This window comes from Sapajus apella, unplaced genomic scaffold (assembly GCF_009761245.1).
Source record: "Sapajus apella isolate SASKATOON/1434 unplaced genomic scaffold, GSC_monkey_1.0 scaffold123, whole genome shotgun sequence".
Classification (NCBI taxonomy): domain Eukaryota; kingdom Metazoa; phylum Chordata; class Mammalia; order Primates; family Cebidae; genus Sapajus; species Sapajus apella.
Window position 1 is genome coordinate 2,613,567 of NW_022437063.1, and position 24,149 is coordinate 2,637,715.

General features: G+C 51.4%; 2 protein-coding genes across 2 annotated transcripts in view; one reads left to right on the forward strand and one right to left on the reverse strand.

The window, feature by feature from the left end:
- Positions 1-390, reverse strand: part of SMC1B (structural maintenance of chromosomes 1B) — a 78,546-nt gene extending 78,156 nt beyond the window's left edge. Inside the window, exon 1 of the mRNA XM_032261456.1 lies at positions 257-390. Within this exon, the coding sequence (XP_032117347.1) occupies positions 257-365 (109 nt within the window). The 5' untranslated portion in view covers positions 366-390. The remainder of the gene's footprint in view (positions 1-256) is intronic.
- Positions 391-651: 261 nt separating this feature from the next.
- Positions 652-18,247, forward strand: RIBC2 (RIB43A domain with coiled-coils 2). The gene is made up of 7 exons (XM_032261457.1): positions 652-796; positions 1,175-1,256; positions 4,347-4,691; positions 7,851-7,969; positions 11,401-11,628; positions 16,852-17,018; positions 18,109-18,247. The coding sequence occupies exons 1-7, from the start codon at positions 683-685 to the stop codon at positions 18,185-18,187; spliced, it is 1,134 nt and encodes a 377-aa protein (XP_032117348.1). The 5' UTR covers positions 652-682; the 3' UTR covers positions 18,188-18,247.
- The last annotated feature ends 5,902 nt before the right edge of the window (positions 18,248-24,149 follow it).

Consider the following 24,149-nt stretch of genomic DNA (forward strand, 5'->3'; position numbering starts at 1 on the left):
GGGGACCGAGGCGGGGCGGAGGGGAAGGGTCAGGACCCCTGAGGAGGAGGGCCAGGGCCGGGGCTGAGGTGGGTGAAGGGCAGGGGACAGGCCAGGGCCTGGCCGAGATGGGGTCGGGGTCAGGGTCCGGGTCCAGGCCGGGCGGGGAAGGCCGGCCAAGCCCCCGCGGCCGCCGCCCACACCCCTCCGGCCACGTTCGGCCTGGACGCCTGGGGCGGCGGAGGCGCTCTGGTCGCGCTTCGAGCTGCTCAGTTACCAGAGCCGTTGGGGCCGATAATGCAGGTGAACCTCCGGAAGGGGCCAATGACCTGGCGGCCCCGCCACGACTTGAAGTTCTCCACGAACAGCAACTCCAGGTGGCCCATGACGCCGCGCTCCGGGCCTCAGCCGGGTCCTCACGAGCCCGCGGAAAAAAAGCGCGGGAAGCGGTTCTCCAAGTCTCGCGAGACGAAAGCAAGGCGCGGCGAGAGCGGCGCTGTTCCTTAGCAACGAGTTGTTGACGTTTCTGAGTTACAGCGAGCGCCCGCGCCTGAGCGGCGGTGCTGGGACCCCCGACGGAAAACCGTGCTGCAGGCTTGTCTCTCCCTGGCCGCACCCAGGAAGCCAACCAGCCCTGCGCCGCAGCTCGCTTATTTTCGTTGTCTTCTAAAAAGCCCTTAGGCTTTCCGTGGGTTCCCAAACCATGGCGGTGGCGCTGCCCAAGGACTTGCAGCAGGACGCCAGCCTGGCCAAGAGGAGGCACGCGGAGCTGTGCAGGCAGAAGAGGGTCTTCAACGCCAGGAGCAGGATCATTGGGGTGAAAGGGCAGGAACCGGGACGGGGCTAGAGGGCGGATGCGGGCGAGGGGCGGCGTGGAGCGGGAAAGGAGGTGAGTTCTAGGATGAAACATCTAAGCCAGGAGGCTGCAGACAGCACCGGGTTTTGCAGGAGAGCAGTAGGATGAGGGGAGGAAGAATTCGAGGCAATGACCTTGCTAAAGGTAGGGGAGACCTTAGCAGGCTCAGTAATGCTCCCTCTCGACCTCGCCTGGAGTCACCAGCAGTTCTCCCCTGAGCCAGGTTTTCTACAACTCGTTTGCAATGGAGGCAAAGATTTAAAGAAGTAATAAGTAGGATTGTTATGTACTGAATAACATTATCTGGCTCCAATCCGTCTCCCGTTTTTCCATGTATAGGGAGACACTGAAGCCTGGGATGTTCAAGTTCATGACCAGAAGATAAAAGAAGCTACTGAAAAAGCTAGACATGAAACCTTTGGTGAGCATTTTCTGAATGCTTATCTATTGGTTTAGGGTTGTGTGCCCTTGGACTCCAGTCTTACCCGCTCCTTTTTTTTTTTTTTTTTTTAAATAGAGATGGGGGTCTCACAATGTTGCCCAGCCTGGTCTGGAACTCCTGAATTCAAGTGATCCTCCCACGTCATTCTCCCAAAGTGCTGGAACTACAGGCCTGAACCACTGTGCCCAGCCCTCCTTTATTCATATAGATAAAAAGTTGTCATTTTCATACTCTTCCTCTTAAATTTCACAATTTCTTGTGCTCAGTTAACTTGATGCACTGATTCTTCTTCTCTTAAAAGAAAAACAGCTATCGAATTTGGATGTGGATTACAGGAAGTAGATTTTTAAGGATAAATGTATGTTTTCCTCTACTTTCTTAAAAAACTGGGTAGGAAAAGCCTTAAACACAGAAAGACACACACACACTCTTTCTCAAAAAGAGAAAGTTTAAGACCCTCTATGGAGAACAGCTGTTTATACCAGACAACACAGGTGTAAGCCTGGGCTCACACCCTCAAGCTGACTCACAGATAGACATGATTCAAATCACAGTATTCAAGTTACTGTTATTCCACTTCAAATAGAACTCATTTTTTCATATCATGTTCAACAATTTCAACAGTTGTTGAAATTTTACACTTCAAGAGGCTGAAACTAGAGGATCACTTGAGACCAGGAGTTCTAGACTTGCCTGGGCAACAAAGTGAGACCCCCATCTCTACAAAAAATAACTTGGAAAAAAAAAAAGAAAGAAATTTCAGTGTTTTGAAACACCATAAGGATTTTTATAATAGAGAAAAGCAGGATACAAAATCGTACAAGGTGCTATTGATTGTTTTTAAAATATGCTTACAAGACAGAAAGGAAATATACCAAAATGTTAGCAGTGGTAATGTTGGAGGGATAGAATTAGGAGGAAACTTTGTTTTCTCCTTTATACTGTTCTATATGTTCCAAATGATTTATCTTTTTTATTAATATTTTTAGTTACGAGGTAATTCAAACTTACAAAAACGATGTGACAGATACATATGTACCCGTCACCAGGCTAGATGTTACCATTTTGCCGAATTGGCTTCAGATAGCTTGAGTGTTTTGGGAGAATTTAATTTAATATACATACATATTTATGTAGAGCAGCCACACTCCCCCCAGTGCATAATTTTCTTCTTTCTTTCTCCTCAGAAGTGTTTATCATTGCCATGCATTTTTTTTTTCTTTTGAGATGGAGTCTTGCTCTGTCACCCGGCTGGAGTGCCGTGGCGCTATCTCAGCTCACTGCAACCTCCACCTCCGGCTCAAGTGAGTCTCCTGTCTCAGCCTCCGGTGTAGCTGGGATTACAGGCGTGCACCATCACACCAGGCTAATTTTTTTGTATTTTAGTAGAGGCAGGGTTCCACCTTGTTGGCCAGGCTGGTCTCAAACTCCTGACCTCAGGTGATCTGCCCTCCTTGACCTCCCAAACTTCTGAGATTACAGGCATGAGCCACCACGCCCAGCCCCCATGCGTTTTTATACTTGGACTCTTTGTTTATGTATATATTCCGAACAATACAAAAGTGTTTCTATGTGTTTTTAAAACTTATATAAATGGCATCCTATTGAATAGATGCATTTGCAATATGCTTTTCTTTCAAGTTTATATTTTTTTAATTAATCAGTGACTTACATATAGAGAGTATTCATTTTAGTTGTTTCGTGGCATTTTGTTGTATGAATTAACTATAACTACAGCTTCTTCGTCCATTCCGCTGCTGATGGCTGGTTTGGGTTTTTTTTCAGTTGTTTTGTCATTGTGAACGCTGCACGATGACTGTCCACGTATTCTGTCCCTAGCACACCTGTGAGAGGGATATCTAGAAGTGGAATTGATGGGTCAAAGGTAGCTTTGTGGGATGCTGCAAAATTAGTTTGTTGTAAGTGTACCAAGTTACACTCCTACAAGCAGCAAATGAGAGATCTTTTTTTTTTCCTCAAAGTCTCCCTCCATCGCCCAGCTGGAGTGCAGTGGCGTGATCTAAGCTCATTGCAGCCACCGCCTCCCAGGTTCAAGCGATTCTCGTGATTCAGCTTCCTGAGTAGCTGGGACTACAGGCATGCGCCACCATGCCCAGCTAGTTTTTGTATTTTTAGTAGAAACGGGATTTCACCATGTTGGCCAGGATGGTCTCAAACTCTTGACCTCATGATCCACCCATGTCGGCCCCCCAAAGTGCTGGGATTACAGGCGGGAGACATGGCGGCACCCAGCTGCAAATGAGAGATCTTGTTTCCCCACATCCTTACTAATATGTGCCATTGTTAGCATTTTAAATATTTTGCCTCCAATTCATTGGATGTCTCCCACCTTGCATGGGTGATCATCCTTTCATAAGTGTATTGATTACTCAGGTTTCTTTATGGTGATTTGCCTGGCTGTTCCTACATTTTGCCCATTTTGGGGGTTGGGTTTTGGGGTTTTAAAAATTGATTTGTAGGTACTCTTTCTGTATTCAGTATAACAATCCTTAAATAGCTGTGTTACTTTTTTGGAGAGTTGTATTACTTTTGCAATCACTGAAAAAATTAGTTTTTAAAGTACATTCATGGGCTGAGTGCAGTGGCTCACTGCTGTAATCCCAGTAACTTGGGAGGCTGAGGCAGAAAGACTGCTTGAGGCCCGGAGACCAGCCCAGGCAACATAACGAGGCCCTATCTCTAAAAATAAACAATAAAAAATAAAATGGGGGCCAGATGTGATGGCTCATGCCTGTAATCCCAGCACTTTGGGAGGCCGAGGCGGGCAGATCAAGAGGTCAGGAGTTTGAGACCAGCCTAGCCAACATAGTGAAACCTCATCTCTACTAAAAATACAAACAAAATTAGCCAGGCGTGGTGGCGGGCACCAATAATCCCAGCTATGTGGGAGGCTGAGGCCGAAGTTGTAGTGAGCCAAGATTGCGCCACTGCATTCCAGCCTGGGGGACAATGTGAGACTCGTCTCAAAATTAGAATAGAATAGATAGAATATTCAAATTTATTTTTTCCTCTGAATCCTAAGCTTATGGATATACTAATCTCTTCCAGCTGCTGAAATGAGGCAAAATGACAAAATAATGTGCATATTGGAAAACCGGAAAAAGAGGGATCGGAAAAATCTCTGTAGGGCTGTCAGTGACTTCCAGCAGAGCTTTCAGAAGCCGGAAACTCGCCGTGAATTTGATCTGTCTGACCCCCTAGCCCTTAAGAGAGATCTTCCAGCCCGGCAGTCAGATAATGATATTCGGAATACGATATCAGGAATGCAGAAATTCATGGGAGAGGATTTAAACTTCCATGAGAGGAAGAAATTCCAAGAAGAACAAAACAGAGAATGGTCCTTGCAGCAGCAGAGGGAATGGAAGAATGCCCGGGCTGAACAGAAACACGCAGGTAATGAAACAGAAGGGACCAGCCGGTCTCCGTGCTCTCCTCAACAAACCAACCCTACAGTTTTTCTGGGTGGTTTTGTTTTGTTTTTTGCTTTGTTTTTTAGCAATCCTACAGTTCCTGTGTGTGTGTTTTTTAAGCAACCCTACAGTTTTTGTGTTTTTTTTTTTAAAGTCCTAATGTGCACAGCCACATGCTGCTTTGGCCCTGTGGGGAAAGAAAAGTCAGAGCCTGCCCTCCAGGAGTGAAACATCTCCAGTCACCCCTCAGTCAAGTGGTAAACACTTTCCGTGTCAGGTCCCAGCAGGATGCTGGCGTGCAAACGTAACTCAGAATTGGCCCCTGCCCTCACAGCCTGCTGGGAAGATGAATGGGAAAGATGCAGGTCTTCCCAAGTCTCTTGGGTGCTGTGGTGGAAGTTCCTACAGGGAGCTGGGCACAGTGGCTCACACCTGTAATCTCAGCACTTTGAGAGGCTGAGGCAGACAGATCACCTGAGGTTGGGAGTTCAAGACCAGCCTGACCAACGTGAAGAAACCCCGTCTCTACTAAAAATAAAAAATTAGCCAGGCGTGGTAGCCCATGCCTGTAATCCCAGCTATTTGGGAGGCTGAGGCAGGAGACTCGCTTGAATCAGGAGGCAGAGTTTGCAGTGAACCGGGATTGCACCATTGTACTCCAGCCTGGGCAATAAAAGCAAAACTCCGTCTCAAAAAAAAGGTTCCTACAGGGAACTCAGGGAGTGCAGTTGCAGGCATGGTGGTCATATGTCGTCACCAGAACTCCCCAAGCCCAGGGAACCTCTTAGGCAAATGCTCCAAGGCACAAAACAGCCTCTCATTGAAGTAACTGCAGAAAGCCCAATGCATCCTGCATTCACTGAGGTCAGCAGCATTCTGCTCTCCCAGCTCCTCTTCATGCATGTACAGAAGCAGCGCTGATCCTTCCAGCCACTTCTGTGCCAGGAAGACCCAGTAATGAAGATGACAACATCCCTGCTCTCTTGGGGTGTGACAGTGGGTGATGAAATAGTCTGGAGGTATGAGGAATCCGAAACAAGGAGCAGGTACAGGGAGAAACACACTCCATCTTCTTAAGCCCCTCCTCTCTGCTCGTTAGTGTGCAGTCTCCTTGCTCAGCTCATCCTCCTCCCAGCCTCTTCTCTCCCCACTCTACTCTCCATGAGTGATGTCTCCCCAGATAATCTGCCCCCGTTCTCTCTGAACCTACTGCTACCAGATTTATGCCCCTCCCTGTTCCACTGGAGCTGCCCTGGCCAATCTCACCAGTAACCTCCATGTCGCCCAATCCAACATTGGTTTTTTGTTTTTTGGTTTTTTTAAGGCAGAGTCTTGCTCTGTTGCCAGGCTGGCATGCACAGATGCAATCTCAGCTCACTGCAGCCATGCCTCCCAGGTTCAAGTGATTCTCCTGCGTCAGCCTCCAGAGTAGCTGGGACCACAGGCGTACACCACCACACTCAGCTCATTTTTGTGTTTTTAGTAGAGATGGGGTTTCACCATGTTGGCCAGGATGGTCTCGATCTCTTGACCTCGTGATCCTCCCGCCTTGGCTTCCCAAAGTGCTGGGATTACAAGCGTGACAGCCTTGATGGCCTGCACACAGCCGTCAAGGCCAGTTTTTGATCTTCATCTTGACCTGTCATCAGCACAAGACACACTCGATCATCTCCTCCTCCTCGAAATCCACATGCAATTCAGCTTTCAGAACACTGTGCCATTGCACTACAGCCTGGGCAACAAGAGCGAAAACTCATGTCAAAAACAACAACAATGGGAAAAAACAGTGTGGGGTTTGGACAGCATCACCCTACCCCCTTGATCCCAGCTTCAAGCCCACTAATGGCTTCACGTGAACGTGGAGAGAGATACGGAATCCTCCCGCAGACCGTAGGCTCTGCAGGCTGCACCTCTGCCCACCCCTCTGCTTTTGACTCCGCCCTCTCCACTTGCTATGTTCCTGCCATCTTCCTCTTTCACTTCTGGATTCCGCTGAATCCTTTCCCACCGCAGAACCTCTGTACCTACTCCCATCCCGCTTTGTTTGTCCTGCAGGTCTCAAGCCTCATTTGCTCCCAGAGGAGTAATCCCTAACCCCACCCTCCACCTCAGCCAGGAGCCCCCAGTATCTCCCCTGTTGGTCTCTCTGTCCTTTCTCCATGTCACAGCTACAGTTGGTATTAATACGTTTATTCTGGGTTCGTGTGTTGGTTGATGTCTCCTCTGCTAGGCAGGAAGTTCCAGGAAGGCAGGAAAAGCCCTGTCTTACTCGCCATTATATAGCATGTTCCTGGCAAAGTGGGACCCCCATGCTAGGCTCTCAATGGCTCTGTGTTAAATGGATGAATAACAGCTGAAGGGTGAGATGTGAGGCTGACGGTGCAGAGGCCAGAAATTCAAGATGAAAGAATTTGGTCTTTGTTTTTGTAGATCACAGGGCACAAATACTTGAATGAAGAAACTTCTGATCGATGACTTTTTTTTTTTTTTTTAACATAGTAGTCCTGCAAAGTAGGTGTGTCCTGCCTCACAGGTCGGGACACAGGCTCAGAGAGGTTAAGTCATAGTTGAGGTTCACAGAGCTAGGAAATGTTGGGCTGGGATGTGAGCCTGCTCTGTTTGACTCCAAATCTTCACACTTTGCTGTCTGGGCCTTCCACCTTGACTCCTTCACCTAGTCCTCCTCTTTCTCTTCCTCACTGGCCTGAGCACGTCTTCCTGCCCCTGTACAATGTCTGTCATCTGGCACCCCTTCCTCCTAGAGTCCTGCCTGGTTTCTTGCTCTTTCACTTCTGGATTCCGCTGAATCCTTTCCCACCCCAGAACCTCTGCACCTGCTCCCAGCCCTCTTCTTTTGTCCTGTAGGTCTCAAACGTCATTTCCGGGGCTGTAGAGTGTCTCTTGCCCACTGTAAGGATGTAGCTGCGTCCGCATAGAGCAGGACAGCAGGGGCACACCACCAGCCTGTCCCAGGACCCCAGCATGGTAGTGATCATCGGCACTCAGCAGGTCCTGTTATTATTGTTCCCGCTCACGCTCATGGCTAAGGACGTGGTAGGAGGCAAAGGCACGAATGGCCACACGGCAGGGAGGAGGAGCTCCTGTGGCCAGGTGGGTCTGATTTCGTCTCGCCTCCTTTCAGAGGCCTTCTACACGGAGACCAGGCTGCAGTTTGATGAGACGGCCAGGCACCTACAGAAGCTGGAAAGCGCCACCCGAAAGGCAGTTTGTGCGTCTGTGAAAGAGTTCAACAAGAGCCAGGTATGGGTACCTGGATACCCGACGCTCCGCCACTGGAGGGAAGGATGAATCCGCCGCAGCTTCCCAAGGCTCTCCTGCCTCCCGGGGAATCCCAGTCTCAGCCCACTCCCCTGGCCACATCACCAGCCCTGATGGAGCCCCTGACGCTGCCTGATTGATTACAGAGACGGATGAGACCCAGTCCTGTCCCTTATCTCCGAGTCTTGGAAGGAAACCTGTCCAACTCCCCTTTCCAGACTTCAGTTTCTTCTGTAACATGAGGATGGTGACATCCGCCAGACTGTTACTGCCTAGCTCTGCTGCCACGCCTGCCGCTGGCTTCAGTTCTTCCCCTCTCCGAGCTCCCTTTTACCGAGAACACCTACATGGATGCTCACTGATGGCAGGGAGGGAGACCATTGTGATGAGCTCGGACAGTAGGGTCTTCTGAAGGCTCCCGCGTCCTCTAAACTCTGGCCCACCTCCTCCCACACACTGCCCTCCCCTCAAACCTGATGCTGAAGTTGCTGAAGTAGATCCTTCTCTGCTTCTTTGTTTTTTGTTTTTGAGGCATGGTCTCACTCCATCACCCAGGCTGGAGTGTGGTGGCGAGATCATGCCTCCTGCAGCCTCAACCTCCCAGGCTCAGGTGATCCCCCACCTCAGCCATCCGAGTAGCTGGGACTACAGGTATGTGCCACCGTGCCCAGCTAATTTTTGTATTTTTTTGTAGAGACAGGGTTTTGCCATGTTGCCCAGGGTGGTCTCAAACTCCTGAGCTCAAGCACTTCGTCCGCCTCAGCCTCACAAGAGCTGGGATTCTTTTACTTATGCAAATTAGAGCTCGCCCCCTTCCCCTCCCTCCCCCAACAAGGTTTTCTTTTCAAATGCAGTTCTGTTTTCGGTGGGTGAGGACTTGGCCAGATTGATCAGATTCTCTTGTCAACTACAACTGTGGTCCCTAAAGACCACATGGGTCACGATCCGTTGGAGAGGAGAATACCAGAGCCCGGCCTCATGTTCATTTTTAACCTCATCGCGCTTTTTTTTTTTCCCTCATATTTTTGGTTTTTTGAGACGGAGTTTCGCTCTTGTTACCCAGGCTGGAGTGCAATGGCGCAATCTCGGCTCACCGCAACCTCCGCCTCCTGGGTTCAGGCAATTCTCCTGCCTCAGCCTCCTGAGTCGCTGGGATTACAGGCACGCGCCACCATGCCCAGCTAATTTTTTGTAGTTTTAGTAGAGACGGGGTTTCACCGTGTTGACCAGGATGGTCTCGATCTCTTGACCTCATGATCCACCCGCCTCGGCCTCCCAAAGTGCTGGGATTACAGGCTTGAGCCACCGCGCCCGGCCAACCTCATCGCTTTTGATTTCCATGTTCATGTGTCATTACAGAGCATATGCCATAATTAAAGTATAGTAGTGCCACACTGTGAACTAAATATTTTGGAGATACAAGCTCTAAACTGTTCTGCTGGCGGGGGCGGGCAGTTGAAAATCCCAGAGAGGCTGGACCAGACACCAGAGAATGTGGGTTGTCAACACCAGGGAGAGGAATGAGGAGAGCAAACCGCAGGTGCTGGGGAGGACCGAAGGGCAAAGCAAGACACCAGATGTCCGAGCTCACCCCCTAGTGAGCTGCAAAGGTCAATATTATTATTAAAACAATATTAAATATAAAATAATATTGTTATTATTACTTTGAGACTAACTCTTACTCTGTCACCCAGGCTGGAGTGCAGTGGTGTGATCTCAGCTCACTGCAACCTCTGCTTCCTGAGTTTAAGTGGTTCTCCTGCCTCAGTCTCCTGAGAAGCTGGGATTACAGGGGCATGTCATCATGCCTGACTTTTTCCTATGGGGGTTTGCTATTTTATTCTTATTTTAGTAGAGACAGGGTTTCACCATGTTGGTCAGGCTAGTCTCAAACTCCTGACCTCAGGCGATCCACCTGGTTGGCCATTATTTTAAATCCCAGCAACAATTAGCTGCTCTTAGTAGTCACTATGTTTAGCAGCCCTACCACAGAGGCATGATTAATCCAACTTAACCGACAAAGAAACAGGCTCAGGCCCAGGCACCATGGCTCATGTATGTAATCTCAACACTTTGGGAAGCTGAGACAGGAGGATCATTTGAGCTCAGGAGTTCAAGACTAGACTGGGCAATATAGTGGGACTCTGTCTCTAAAAACTTTAGTTTAAATTAGCCAGGTGTGGTGGCACACCCCCATAGTCTCAGCTATTTGGGAGACTGAGGTAGGAGAATCACTTGAGCCTGAGAGGTTTGAGGCTGCAGTGAGTTGAGTGTACCACTGCACTCCAGCCTGGGCAATGGAGTAAGACCCTGTCTTTTAAAAAAAAAAAAAAAAAGGCCAGTGCATTGCCTCACCTGTAATCCCAGCACGTTGGGAGGCTGAGGTGGGTGAATCGGGAGGTCAGGAGTTTAAGACCATCCAGGCCAGCATGGTAAAACCCCGTCTCTGCTAAAAATACGAAACATTAGCTGGGTGTGGTGGTGGGCTCTGTAATCCCAGCGATTTGGGAGGCTGAGGCAGGAGAATCTAGGAGGTAGAGGTTGCAGTGAGCAGAGATCACACCACTGTACTCCAGCCCAGGCGACACAGTGAGACTGTGTCTCAAAAAAGAAAAAAAAGAGGCTTGGAAGGACGAGCCGCCTTTCTTAGGGAGTGCTCAGTGGCAAGTCCAGTATTTGAACTTGGGCCCGTCCAGTTGCAAAGCCTGTGCTGTGTGACTCAACCAGGCTGGCCTCTGGTGGGCACCTGTGGAATGCTGGCCCCTTGCAAACTGCCCTGTCCATGTGTTACTGAGGACAACTGTTAACCCAAGTACATGTCTCCTGCGCCACCTCCTGACTTCACAGAGAAATGACTGCAGCCCCGAGAGGGGAGGTTGACTTGTGCAGGTCACACAGCCAGGGACCCCTCCAGGGAATGGAACAGAAATTAGACCTGGAATTGATTTGTACTGAGGACTGCAGCATGTAGTCACTGAGGTGACGATGCATTTTCTACCTTTGAGAAGTCATCACCATTGGGAACCACCGTGTCGGTGTTCTTTGCAGCCCACCAATGTCCAGGGGTTGCCGGGGCACAGAGCCCTGCCCTGGGTGGGGCCAGGCCAACGCTGGCTGGTGGCCTAACCCAGGGAGGGAGCTCCCTGCCTTGGCAAGCTGGTGCAAGACCCAGAGCTCTTATGCACACACCCAGCAGGGGCTGATCCCAAGTCCAGCCCACCCGCCCAGCAGTGCTCAGGCAGAGGCTCCAGGACCCTCCCACATCCGTACCTGACAAGTCTCCCCGCCACCCGGATCCTGCTGCCCTTAGCATATCCTTCCCTCGAGGGCCCTCAGTGAGATTTGCTGGCCTGGGTATCAGAAGACCCCTGGGGTCACTCAGACCATCTTCTTTCATGTCTTTACCTGCTTAGGCCATTGAGTCAGCAGAAAGGAAAAAGCAAGAGAAAACACAAGAACAAGAGGACAACTTGGCCGAGATCACCAACCTGCTGCATGGGGACCTGCTCTCTGAGAACCCGCAGCAGGCAGCCAGCTCCTTCGGGCCCCACCGCGTGGTCCCTGACCGCTGGAAGGGCATGACCCAGGAGCAGCTGGAGCAGATCCGCCTGGTTCAGAAGCAGCAAGTCCAGGAGAAGCTGGTGATTGCCCCTCCCCTGTTCCCAGAGCCCAAAGAGCCAGCCCCTATGCTCCTGCTTCCTTCCAGGCACAAATCTCCTTGAGGCAGGCCTTGTGCTCTGCGCTAGGAGCTGGCCTCAAGGAGTTTCCCTTCTAGTCGGGGGAGACAGGCCAGATAATCTTACACCCATATGATGTGGCATCAGGAGTAGGAGTGCCAGGAAGGGACAGTAGACTGGGTACATGTTGAAGCAGAGACCAAAAGCAGGCAAGAAGGGAGCCATGTGTGGACCTGGGAAAAGGGCGACCAGGCAGGGGGAGCTGCAAAGGCACAGGCCTTGAGGCAGGACCCCGTCAGACCTGCTCGGAGAAGAGCGAGGAGCCTGGTGCCTGGAGTGGACTGAGGGAGGGGCAGGTGCTGAGGCCTCAGAGACAGAGGGTCAAGGTCCTGCTGGAAGGCTACTGGAGAGGACTTTGGCTTGCTTCTTCTGTGACTGAGACAGGGAACTCTGGAGGGTTTTGGACAGAGGAGTGACAAGATCTGACTTAGGTGGAACAGGATCCCCAGCCTGATCCCCCTGTGTTGAGGGTGGATGCTAGGGGCTGAGGAGGAAGGAAGGAGACCTCTAGGAAGGCCTCTGCAGTGCTCACGGTGAGAGGCCGTGTTGGCCGGGACCACAGCACTGGCACTGGCGGCGCTGGGAAAGGGTCAGATTCTGGATGTATTTTGAAGGTAGAGTCTACAGGACTGGTTGAAGGATTGGGCGGGGGCGTGTGAAAGAGAGGAATTAGAGATGACTCCAGGCCTTGTGGCCTGAGCAACTAGAGGGGTGGAATTGGCATTTCCAGAGATGGGGAAGGTAGTGGGAGGAGCAGGTTGGTGGGGTGGGAGGGGTGGAAATCAAAATTACAATTTTAGATACATTAAGTATGCAAAGTTCATTAGATATCTGTATCTATTAGGATTCGATTTGCTTGAATGTGGCAGAAAACCACAAATAACAGCATCTTAAAATAGTCTCTTGCATGTAGTCTAAATCCTCAGGAAAACAGTCCAGGGCTGATATGGAAGCTCTGTGGTCACTGACCGATGTCCTGCTATCCTTGTCTCCTGGCTGTCACTTCTTAGTGCAGGATGGCTGCTTGAGCACCAGCCATCACATGCATAGTCCAGCTACCAGGAAGGAGGCATGGAGATTTTCACTTACGTTTCACTGGACAACACTTAGTCACGAAGTTGCCCCTAACTCTAAAGAAGGCAGGGAAATGTCACATTTATTCCAGGCAGTGACATGTTGGTGATTCTTTTACTAAGGAAGAATGAAAAATGGCTACTGGGAGAGAAGTGGTATTTTCTGCCACAACCTCCAATTAAAGCCCAGCTGGATTTGGAACATAGGGCTCAGAACAAGGTCTGGGCCGGAGGCATAAATGTCAGTCGTCACCTACAGAGAGTATGTATATATGCATTTTGAGACAGTCTCACTGTATCACCCAGGCTGGAGTGCAGTGGTGCATCCCCTAACTCCCAGGTTCAAGTAATTCTCCTGCCTCAGCCTCCTGGAAAGCTGGGATTACAGGCATGCACCACCAAGCCCAGCTAATTTTTGTATTTTTAGTAGATACCTCTACTCCAGGTCTCAAGTGATCTGCCCATCTCAGCCTCCCAGAGTGCTGGGATTACAGGTGTGAGCTACTGCGCCTGGCCCTACAGAGAGTATTTAAAGCTGAGGACTGAGTCCTGCTCCCCCCTTGGAGTCCCCCTTCTCAGTACCACCATTTATAAAGAGCAAAGGGGCCTGAGAAGGGGCTACCAGGGAGGTGGACGGTTGCAAGCCATGGTTTCCTGGAGGCCAAGTGGGGAAAGGTGTTTGGGAGGGAAGGAGAGGGGAACCCCTGGGTCAGACACTGCTGCCAGGCTATGGGCTAAACGCTGGATCCGGCACCATGGTAGCCGCTGGGGACCCTGTCGGGAAGGAGAGGAGTGGGGCTGACAGCCTAATGGGCTCAAGAGAACAGGCAGGAAAGAAGTGGAGGTGGCAAATGTAGACAACACTTACAAGCGTTTGCTGTAAAGGGTGCAGAAAAACGGAGTGGTAGCTGGTGGGGGCCATGGCGTGAAGGGCAAGCTTCTGTCTGTTTGTTTTGATTATGTAAATAACACCATGCTTGTGATACTGATGCCAGAGGAGAGACTTGCTGGAGCCATGTCCCTGGGCTGCGGGTGAGCAAGGGACATGGAGTGCTCTTGAGGGCTTGGTGTGGCCTGGGAGCTCAGAGAGCCATCATGGGAGCCGTGGGAAAGAGCATCAGGGTGGGAGCTTGGGGAGCCTCTCTTTTCTAGTGAAATTGACCAGCAGGATCAGAACAGAAATTAGACCTGGAATTGATTTGTACTGAGAGCTGTGGCTCAGGACCACTGAAGTGACAGTGCATTTTCTACCTTTTAGAAGTTAAAAATTTTCTACCTTTTAGAAGTAGAACGGAGGGAGGTGGAGTTAGTGCTAAATGGTCACCTGGAAGAGCCAGAAAGGGAACGGCCTGAAGGAAAGGGACAGGATGGTCGGACAGTGCCCAGGGCTCGTTGGGGGCGGGGGTCATAGTCATGACCTTGAAGTGACCCCAAGAGAGCGCTTTTGGGTGTCCCCACCCGTGCTTAGCCAGATTCATTTTGGTCACCACCTGCCTGACCAAGTGAAGGGCTCAGGGGGCCGAAGGAATTGGACTGGGAGTGTCTGCCATGAGACAAACCAGGGGGCCAGAGAGAGAATGGAAAAGTGGCAGCCAGCGGACTGCAGGTCATAATTCAGGGGGCGCATAGTCGTTGGAGTCAGGGTCTTGGAGAGAGAGTGGAAGAGGCAGGTCATAGCAGTGAGACTGTCGGGGCAGCGTCACTGGTAATGACAAGGGAAGGGTGGAGGGTCCCAAAGGGAAGGTCTCCAGCCCGAAGCACTGGCCAGGTGGGGCCCGCAGTCTGTGGTTTGAAAGCCCCTAGGGGATTCTGATGCCCACTCAAGTTTGAGAACTACTGGTCGGGTGTGCCCAGAGGGTGAGAAGCGGAAAGCGGGACTACATCTTTGAAGAGGAGGTGGGAGAGCTGAGCAGCGGGGACAGCAGAGGGCCGTCTCTGCGCATGCTGAAACCACTGAGAATCCTGGCAGGAGACATCTGGAGAGGGTCTCAAACCTGCAAAGGTGGGTGGGAGAGGCCAGGCTGGGTGGCAGATGCCATCGTTGGTGTTAGCTTCTGATTTGGGGGATCCAGGAGGACAAGGGACAGTGGCGGTGGTATGGACCAGGGCTTGAGGAGTGGGTGGGGCACCTGCTTCCCTGCAGGCCAGAGGTGCATGCGTGTGGGAGAGGCTGCAGTGGGGCCGGGACCTGGGTAGGCAGGAGGCGTGAGGCTTAGGAAGTAGTCCAAGGTGAAAGAGCCCCAAGGCTGGAATCAGGGTCCAGGGCCCTGCTCTGTGCTTCAGGACTGTAGCTCTGCCCGGACTGCCTGGCACAGACAGCCGGCCAGCCATCCTGAAAGCAGCATGGTTGTCTAGTTTTCATTTTTTATAGAAAATTAAGACAGCTGGGTATGCCTGGCTCACGCCTGTAATCCCAACACTTTGGGAGGCCGAGGCAGGTGGATCACGAGGTCAGGAGATCAAGACCATCCTGGCCAACATAGTGAAACTCATCTCTACTAAAAACATACACAAGGGCCGGGCGCGGTGGCTCAAGCCTGTAATCCCAGCACTTTGGGAGGCCGAGGCGGGTGGATCACGAGGTCAAGAGATCGAGACCATCCTGGTCAACATGGTGAAACCCCGTCTCTACTAAAACTACAAAAAATTAGCTGGGCATGGTGGCACGTGCCTGTAATCCCAGCTACTCAGGAGGCTGAGGCAGGAGAATTGCTTGAACCCAGGAGGCAGAGGTTGCAGTGAGCCGAGATTGTGCCACTGCATTCCAGCCTGGCGACAGAGTAAGACACTGTCTCAGAAAAAAAAGAAGACAGAAAAGCACAAAGGGGGCAAAACGCATGAAACCTCCCCACTCAGAAATACTGCCCCCTTCCTTTCTGGGTTGTGGCTTCCACCCCCTTTTCTGTGCTTGGCGATAACTGGGACAGCTGGGACCTCACAGCGAACAGCTGGGCTTTCTGCTTTGCTCTTAGCCCAGGTTAGTGTCTCGTGCCATTCCCCGCTTTCAACCAACCAGCGTGTGTGATGACCCCAGGCTCCTGAGAGCAGCCTGCCTTTACAGCAGGGGACACTGAGGTTCATGGGAGCCAGGTGACTTGCCTAGTGGGTGGCAGAGACTGCCAGCCTGCCTTCAGTCCCAGGATGGGGCCACCCAGGTTCATGTGCCACGCACCAGACACTTATCCTTGCTCATTCGGCGGGAGGAAGCTCTGCCCTAAAACTGGCAAAAGTGGGCAAAGGGGACTCGTCTTCAGCCCCAACAAAGCTGATGACACGTGGGAAAGTGCCCCTCCCTTCACATAAGTCCAGCTTCTTCTTCGAGGGCTCTGGGGTTTTCACAGAGCAGTCTGGAGGGCAGTGAGAAATGAGCTGAAACATAGCAACTCAGGGGTCGGGGTGCCCCTCTAAGACCATGACCTTCTTGTCACAAGTGAGGCTGTGGTGTCTGCATGTTCTGGAAGCTGCCCAAATGATCTGCGTTCAGCTTTGGGGCAGCAGGCCATGGCTCATGGAGGTAGTGCTGACCCAGCCAGGGAGACCCCTGAGCACCTGAGGAGGAAGACCCTGGCCCAGCCTGCACCTGGGAGCCCTGGCCCTGGGAGCCAGGAGCGGAGGTCACTGTAGGAATGGAGGTCCTTCCCCCTCGGGAGCTGGGAGTAGAGGCCACTATAGAAATGGACGTCCTTCCCCGCCACCGGGAGCCAGGAGTGGAGGCCGCTGTAGGAATGGAGGTCCTTCCCCCTCGGGAGCCGGAAGTAGAGGCCACTATAGAAATGGATGTCCTTCCCTGCCACTGGGAGCCAGGAGTGGAGGCCGCTGTAGGAATTGAGTCCCTACTGCGCCTTCAGGAGAAAGAGGACAGCCAGCACCTCCTGATGGGGGAGGGCAGGCTGGGGCTCTCCTCTGGCTTCCTGCATGACATAGGTCACCTACCTGCCCCTCCTCTGAGCCTCAGTTTCCCCATCTGTAGAACGAGAGGCCAGGTCTCCTGGACAATCCCCCGGGGCTCTTTGGACCTGCGGAAAGGTGATGGTGAGTCATCGCTTCCTTCCAGAGGCTCCAGGAAGAAGAGCGCCAGCGAGACCTAGACTGGGACCGTAGGCGGATTCAGGGGGCTCGCGCCACCCTGCTGTTTGAGCGGCAGCAGCGGCGGCAGCAGCGTGACTTGCGCAGGGCTCTGGACAGCAGCAACCTCAGCCTGGCCAAGGAGCAGTGTTTGCAGTGAGTGCTGGGTGGGACCAGGGCCGGGTCGGACCTCTGCAAGTCTATGGAGGTCAAGGACAAGGAGGGGGCAGGAGGGGAAACACCCCACCCTGGGTGGTCCTCATCTGGGCACTGGAGACCTCAAGCGGGCTGACTCAGGTTGACAGACCCATGGGCCGCAGGTCACTGCTGTCCACATGGGGTGCATAGATGGAGGGCACCGGAAAGCCCCAGGGAAGAGCACTGAGTCTTTCTGCTGGGGGAGTCAGGAAGGCTTCCTGGAGGAGGCTTCATGGCTGAGACCCAGGAGGAGGATGGCACTGCCTGCTCAGGAACGGGTTTCCAGGCAGAGAGAGGGGCTCCTGAGCTGCCCCCAAAAAGCCTGGAGTCTCTTAGTTATAGACAGGACCCCAAGAGTTGAGAGTTCCAACTACAGGAAAATGTCAAATTCAAGTAAATAGGTGAACATGCTACTGAAAAACACAGTATATATCTACTTATTTATTAAACTGTTGGCTTAAAGTCAGGAGGGACCCGGGAATATTTTCTCCAATTGGATGTCTGGTTGCTGGTGGGTCCATCTGTTATCATCACTAATGTTGAGGGCCTAAAAGGATCATTAAGAATGATCTGAAAAGCCAGGCCTGATGGCACACGGTTTAAATCCCAGCTACTCGGGAAGCCGAGGCGGGGGATCGCTTGAGCCCAGGAGCTGGAGGCTGCAGTGAGCCATGATTGCACCACTGCACTCCAGCCTGGCTGACAGCGTGAGACCTTGTCTCTAAAAAGAAGAAAAGAATGATCTGACAAATCAAATGGGGTAAACAGCACGTCCAGTCGCTCCCATGGAGGTTTCATTTTAATATGTCCCCACGTTTTACTGTTAAAAGTCCCTAATCTAGTTGCAGTGTAATTATAAAGTGAGCCTTGCCGCTGAGGAGCAGTTGAGATGGATCTTTTTTTTGAGCTTATTAGGTGTGAAATGTATTCTGTATTTCGGGGATAATACTCATAAAAAGTTTGTGAGCCTTTTCCAAAAAAAAAAAAAGAATACTTAGGGAGCACACACACTTGCTGACTTTTTTTTCTCCTTTTGTTTCGTTATCAGGAAAAAATACATGAATGAAGTCTATACAAATCAACCGACAGGAGACTATTTCACACAATTTAATACAGGAAGTCGATAAATCAAGAAGACACCCCTGTTCCCATCGTTTACATATAAAGAGTGACAACCTTAAAGAGTCACATTTATTTTTAAAAAATACATTCCTGGGCAGGTGTGGTGGATCACACCTGTAATCCCAGCACTTTGGGAGGCCGAGTTGGGCAGATCACCAGGTCAGGAGTTCAAGACCAACTTGGCCAACATAGTGAAACCCCCTCTCTACTAAAAATACAAAAATTAGCCGGGCATGGTGGCAGATGCCTGTAATCCCAGCTACTTGGGAGGCTGAGGCAGGAGAATCGCTTGAACCCAGGAGGCGGAGGTTGCAGTGAGCCGAGACCACACCATTGCACGCCAGCCTGGGTGACAGACTGAGACTCTGTCTCAAAAAAAAAAAACAAGCACTCCTTCATCCACAAGTACCATTCAGTTGTAATCATCCACTGTGGACAAAACATTTATCTAACCTCTCCCTTGTAATTCTATGAGGAACATCAACTCAGCCCAGCAAAGGTCTTGGGTGGGGCTCTGGGAAGTAGCTCAACACGGGCCTGCTCAGGGCCATCCTGGGATTTAAGGTGGACCTGTGTTCTACACAGACTCTAGGTTCAGCTGCAGTAATGGTTACAGCTCACACCTGCAAGCTATGTGCAAATCCAAACACTCCACGTGGAATTCACTAATTTGTTTTTCATAATAGCCAGGGGTGGGTATTTTTACTACTCACATTTTCTAGTTGAATAACCTGAGTTACAGACACGTTAAGTGACTTGGTGAGGCCATACCCCCAGGAAGTGTGGGCACTTGGGATTGAACCCAAGGAGAACTGGCTGTCAGCCACCTCACTCGGCCGGCCCCCGCACTGACCTGAAACAGCAGCGGCCTTGAAAGAGCAGAGGCTCCTTTCTGTTCTCACACAAGCGCAAGCTGATACTGTAGCTCTGCTGAGGCTCCTTCTAGCCTGTGGCTCTGTCCTCTCCGTCCCCACATGCTGCTCCGGTCACCACCATCCTGCCGCACTCTGGCCAGGAGAGAGGAGGAAAGGCAAAAAAGAAGGGGGTCACCATGCTACTTCTCCATGGCAACATGGCATGGAAATGGCATTTCACCTCTGCTTGTGTCTGTCCCATGGACTGGAATTTAGTCACGTGACCACACCTAGGTGAACGGAGGCTGGGAAGCTTAGCTGGCTAACCGCATGACTGGGCCATCGCTCTACAATTGTATACAAATGAAATCATACATCTTGGGGGACAACTAGCTCTCTGCTGCAGGCCACACTTAAAGGGCGACTTGGAAGTTGCCAGGCTGGAGGTGTGGGAGGCATTTTCCACTGAGAGTGGGGACGCAGTCCAGCCCCCTGCCTGTCCTTGACTTCAAGGATGGGGTTTCTGGCTCCAAGGCCCAGAAATGACTGGGTCCCCCCACCCCAGTTACGTCTTCCTTCTCCACATGGGTTTCTTGTGGGGTCACATACCCAGGGCCATTGACAGATGGCAGCTCTTGGCAGGTTATCCTTAGCTGAGATGGAGCCGGCCACTCCAGTGCAGACGGCTCAGCTCACCTTCCCCTCCATCTAAACGCCCCTTTGGTTCTTCCCATGCTCAGACCCTTCACTGGCTGACGTTTCACGTGAGTTTCACAATCGGCAGGGTTTTTAGGTGGACAGAGTGGGGCTGGACTCGCTGGCAAGCATAAATAAAGGCACGCTGGGGTGTCCAAGAGAGGAGAGATGACAGGGCAGTGTCTGCTGAGGTCTGTGTGTAGAGGGCCTGGGGCTGGCATGGGGTGGGGGTGGAAGAGGCCTATGGCCAAGGTGTGAGGACCAGGCCGGGCCCTTCAAGGAAGGCTGCAGACTTGATCCTGAGGCAAAAGGGGAGCTTGGAGACAGTTGTCGGCCAGGCAGAGACGGTTGGGTGTGCCTGTTCACAAAGATGGCTCCCGCAGGCTCAGGCCACCGGGAGCTGCCAAAAGGGAAGCAAGGCTTTGCAGACAGACTTCATGCCTCCCTCTGGATCCAGGCCCACACGGGCTCCCAGGCAAAACATTTGAGTAAATGACCACGCTGAGGACGTGGTTCAAGTCCACAGTTAACCAAGTAATGCTGCCACCCCCCAGGCTGGTGTGGGACCGCAGGTGGGACCCAGGGGACGGCCTCAGGAGCTGTAACTAGAGTGTGGGTTGTGATGTAAAGCCAGAGAGGGGAGTGTGAGAGTCGCTTTGTTTGCACCCCGTGTGCCAGGCTCCCACTGGGCCTCTCGTGTAGACGGTCCCTTGAACCTGGCCCATCGCACCTCTGGAGAGCTGCTGTTTAGCCTCGTTCTGCAGCCAGAAAACGAAGGACCTCACCATTCTGACTGCACCGGGCAGGCCCCATGCAGAGGCCAGGGCTTCAGCGCTCTCAGCCAGCTGCTCGCCCCTTGTTTCCCGAACCAGAGCTACCTATTTTCAGAGTGACTGGCGGTGACATGAATGAGTTGGGGGGTGTACTCATTTCCCGGGCTGCCATTAACAAACTCCTGCAGGCAGAGTGGGCTATCCAGGAGAAGCTTAGAGTTCTTCAAGGTGCTGGAGGCCAGAAGCCCAAGTCAAGATGTGGGCTGAGTTGCTTCCCTCCGAGGCCATGAGGAAGGATCTGTTCTGGACCTCTGCCCCAGCTCCTGGGGGTCTGCTGGTGATCTCTGGTGTTCCTTGGCTTGTATGCACAGCACTCTGATCTGTGCCTTCCTCCCCTCTGTGCGTGTATATGTCCAAATTTCCCCTTTTCATAAGGCCATACTGGACTAGGGCTGAACCTAATGACCCCAGATTAACTAATCTCCTCTACAGTTAACCTAGTTCCAAGTAAAGTTCCATTCTGAGGTACCTGGCTTTGGAGACCGACATATCTTTTCGGGGGGGAACCAATTCAACCCACAACAGGGGGAAAGGGAGGGGGCACCTGGTTCTGTTTCCTCCCAGGATAACTCCATTAGGAACATTTGTGTCCAGGCTGAACAAGCCAGGCTCTGGGAGGCCCCCAGTGATGGGCTAGTGACGGCCGAGACTGTCATTCATCCTCCTGCTTTCAAGTGGGGAGATAAAGGGAGAAATGGAAAGTAATGTCAGTTCATTCAATGAGCACTGAGCACTCTTCCAGTCCTGGGTCAAGACAGGTCCTGTGCTAGGATCATCACGTCTAATGGGAGACACTGGTAGGGAAGGAAATCCTTGGGAAGGAGGCCCAGGAGAGAAGGGAGACAGCGCTAGCAGGCCGCCACAGCCATCACCGCTGCATTATATGCCTGGAATCACGGCCCAACGCGGAGAGGCTTGTTTTAGCTCTGAACGCTGCATCATTGTAAAAAATAATCCTAAAGGAAAGGCAGGCATGAGAACTTTGGACGAAGACTTGCTTTCCGTGCGCCCTCTGTTGGTGACCAGCAGCACAACGCGGTCCCTGTGGTTCTCCACGCGGAAAAGGAACCAGATGGTTAAATTGTGGAGCCCCAGGTCCCTGTGCCGGGCAGGTTCTTGCAACAGCCAGGAAGGACACTGCTGGATGCTGTGACTCCTGTCCACAGGATAAAAGACGTTCCGTGTGTTGTCCCTGGCTGGAAGGCAGAGCCGAGGCCAGACATGGGGGGTTACTCTCTCCTGAAAGGCCCATTGTGATTTCATATTTCATAAATCCAAAGGGTTTTTGTTACATTTCCCCCTACATTTTTTTTTCGAGGTGGGGTCTCATTCACTCTGTCACCCAGGCTGGAGTGCAGCAACACAGTCTTGATTTACTGCAACTTCTGCCTCCCAGGTTCAAGCAATTCTCCTGCCTCAGCCTACAGAGTAGCTGGGATTTATGGGACTGCACCACCACACCTGGGTAATTTTTATACTTTTAGTAGAGACAGGGTTTCTCCATGTTGGCCAGGCTAGTCTCTGACTCCTGACCTCAACTGATCCACCCACCTGGACCTCCCAAAGTGCTGGGATTACACATGTGAGCCACCACACCCAGCCCTCCCTGCTACATTTTATTTCAAGCATATAGAAAAACTGAAGGAATTGTATAGAATGGATGCATACACCCACCACCTAGATTCCACAATTAATATTTGCTATATTTGTCTCCCAGCTCGCCACAGACTGGCTTTTGAAAATTCTAGTTATATATATGCTGCTTACAAAAGACACATCTGAAACAAAACGGCACAGAAAAGTTAAAATAACAGCATTACAAAGCTGTCTGGATTTGCCCAAACGACTTACGTCCACACTTCTGGCCTGCACATGGGTGTCTACAGCAGCTGTCTTCATAACCGCCAACACTGGGAAGCAAGCAAGGTGTTCTTCAATAAGTGAATGGATAAATGCACCGTGGGACCTCCAGACAATGGAGTCTTATGGCCAGGCTGATCTTGAACTCCTGACCCGAGGTGATCCACCTGCACTATGGCCTCCGAAAGTGCTGGGATTATAGGCGTGAGTCACGGTGCCCGGTGTTTAAACATAACTATTTTAAAAGTGTAAGCATTACCTACTTTCAGCCTTGGGGGAGTGATCAGTACCGATTCTCTCTCCTGCTATAAACGACAGAAAACTGGACCAAATAGGTGAAACAAGTGTTTTCAGACATCAGACCACAAATAGCACAGCACTGTGTTCTCTGAGAAGGGAAACAAGCAAGGTGAGCTGTGCAATCTCCCAAAACCTCCTCCTGGAGAAGCAGTACCATGGTGGAGGAAGGGGTCCCCAGGCAGAATCCCCTAGTCTCACTAAGCTCCAGAAGCTGAGGCAGCTGGAATTTGTGGAGCAGAGTAAGCATCTGACCCAGCAATTCTGCTCCTTGGCAAATACCAGAATTGAAAACATATGGACCAAGTGTGGTGGCTCACGCCTGTAATCCCAGCACTTTGGGAGGCTGAGACGGGCAGATCACGAGGTCTGGAGATCGAGACCATCCTGGCCAACATGGTGAAACCCCATCTCTACTAAAATACAAAAAATTAGCCAGGCATGGTGGTGCATGCCTGTAGTCCCAGCTACTCAGGAGGCCGAGGCAGAGGAATGGCTTGAACTCTGGAGGCAGAGGTGGCAGTGAGCCAAGATCGCACCACTGTACTCCAGCCTGGCAGCAAGAGCAAGACTCCATCTCCAACAACAAAAAAAGAAGAAAACATATGTTTACACAAAAACTTGTACATGAATGTTACAGCAGCATTACTCATGACAGCAACAAAGTGGCAACAATCCAAATGTCCTTCAGACAATGGATGAACAAAACATGGTCCATCCGTATAATGGACTATCACTCAGCCATACAAAGAAATGAGATACTGATAGATGCCGCGAGATGAGATGGATGATCTGGAAACTTGACACTAAGTGAAAGAAGCTGGACACAAGGGGTCATGTATCGTCTGGTTTCATTGACATGGAACGTCTAGAATAGGCAAATCCACGGAGATAGAAAGCAGATGAGTGTTTTGCCATCGGCCAGGGTTTCTAAGGATAACAGCTAAAGGGTACAGAGTTTCTTTTTGGGGTGAGGAAAACGTTCTGAAATTAGATGGTCATGATGGTTGCACAGTTCTGTGAATATATGCAAAACTGCTGGCTTGTACACTTTAAAAGAGTGAATATTATGGTGTGTTAACTATATCTCAGTTTTTAAAGAACCCATGAGAGGCTGGGCGCGGTGGCTCAAGCCTGTAATCCCAGCACTTTGGGAGGCCGAGGCGGGTGGATCATGAGGTCAAGAGATCGAGACCATCCTGGTCAACATGATGAAACCCCGTCTCTACTAAAAATACAAAAATTAGCTGGGCATGGTGGCGCATGCCTGTAATCCCAGCTACTCAGGAGGCTGAGGCAGGAGAATTGCCTGAACCCAGGAGGCGGAGGTTGCGGTGAGCCGAGATCGCGCCATTGCACTCCAGCCTGGGTAACAAGAGCGAAACTCCGTCTCAAAAAAAAAAGAACCCATGAGATTTCACTATGAA

Coding starts and splice junctions, on each gene's coding strand:
- RIBC2 (XM_032261457.1), top strand. CDS start 683: ATGGCGGTGGCGCTGCCCAAGGACTTGCAGCAGGACGCCAGCCTGGCC. Junction 797..1,174: donor CCAGGAGCAGGATCATTGGG/GTGAAAGGGCAG, acceptor TTCCATGTATAG/GGAGACACTGAAGCCTGGGA. Junction 7,970..11,400: donor AAGAGTTCAACAAGAGCCAG/GTATGGGTACCT, acceptor TTACCTGCTTAG/GCCATTGAGTCAGCAGAAAG.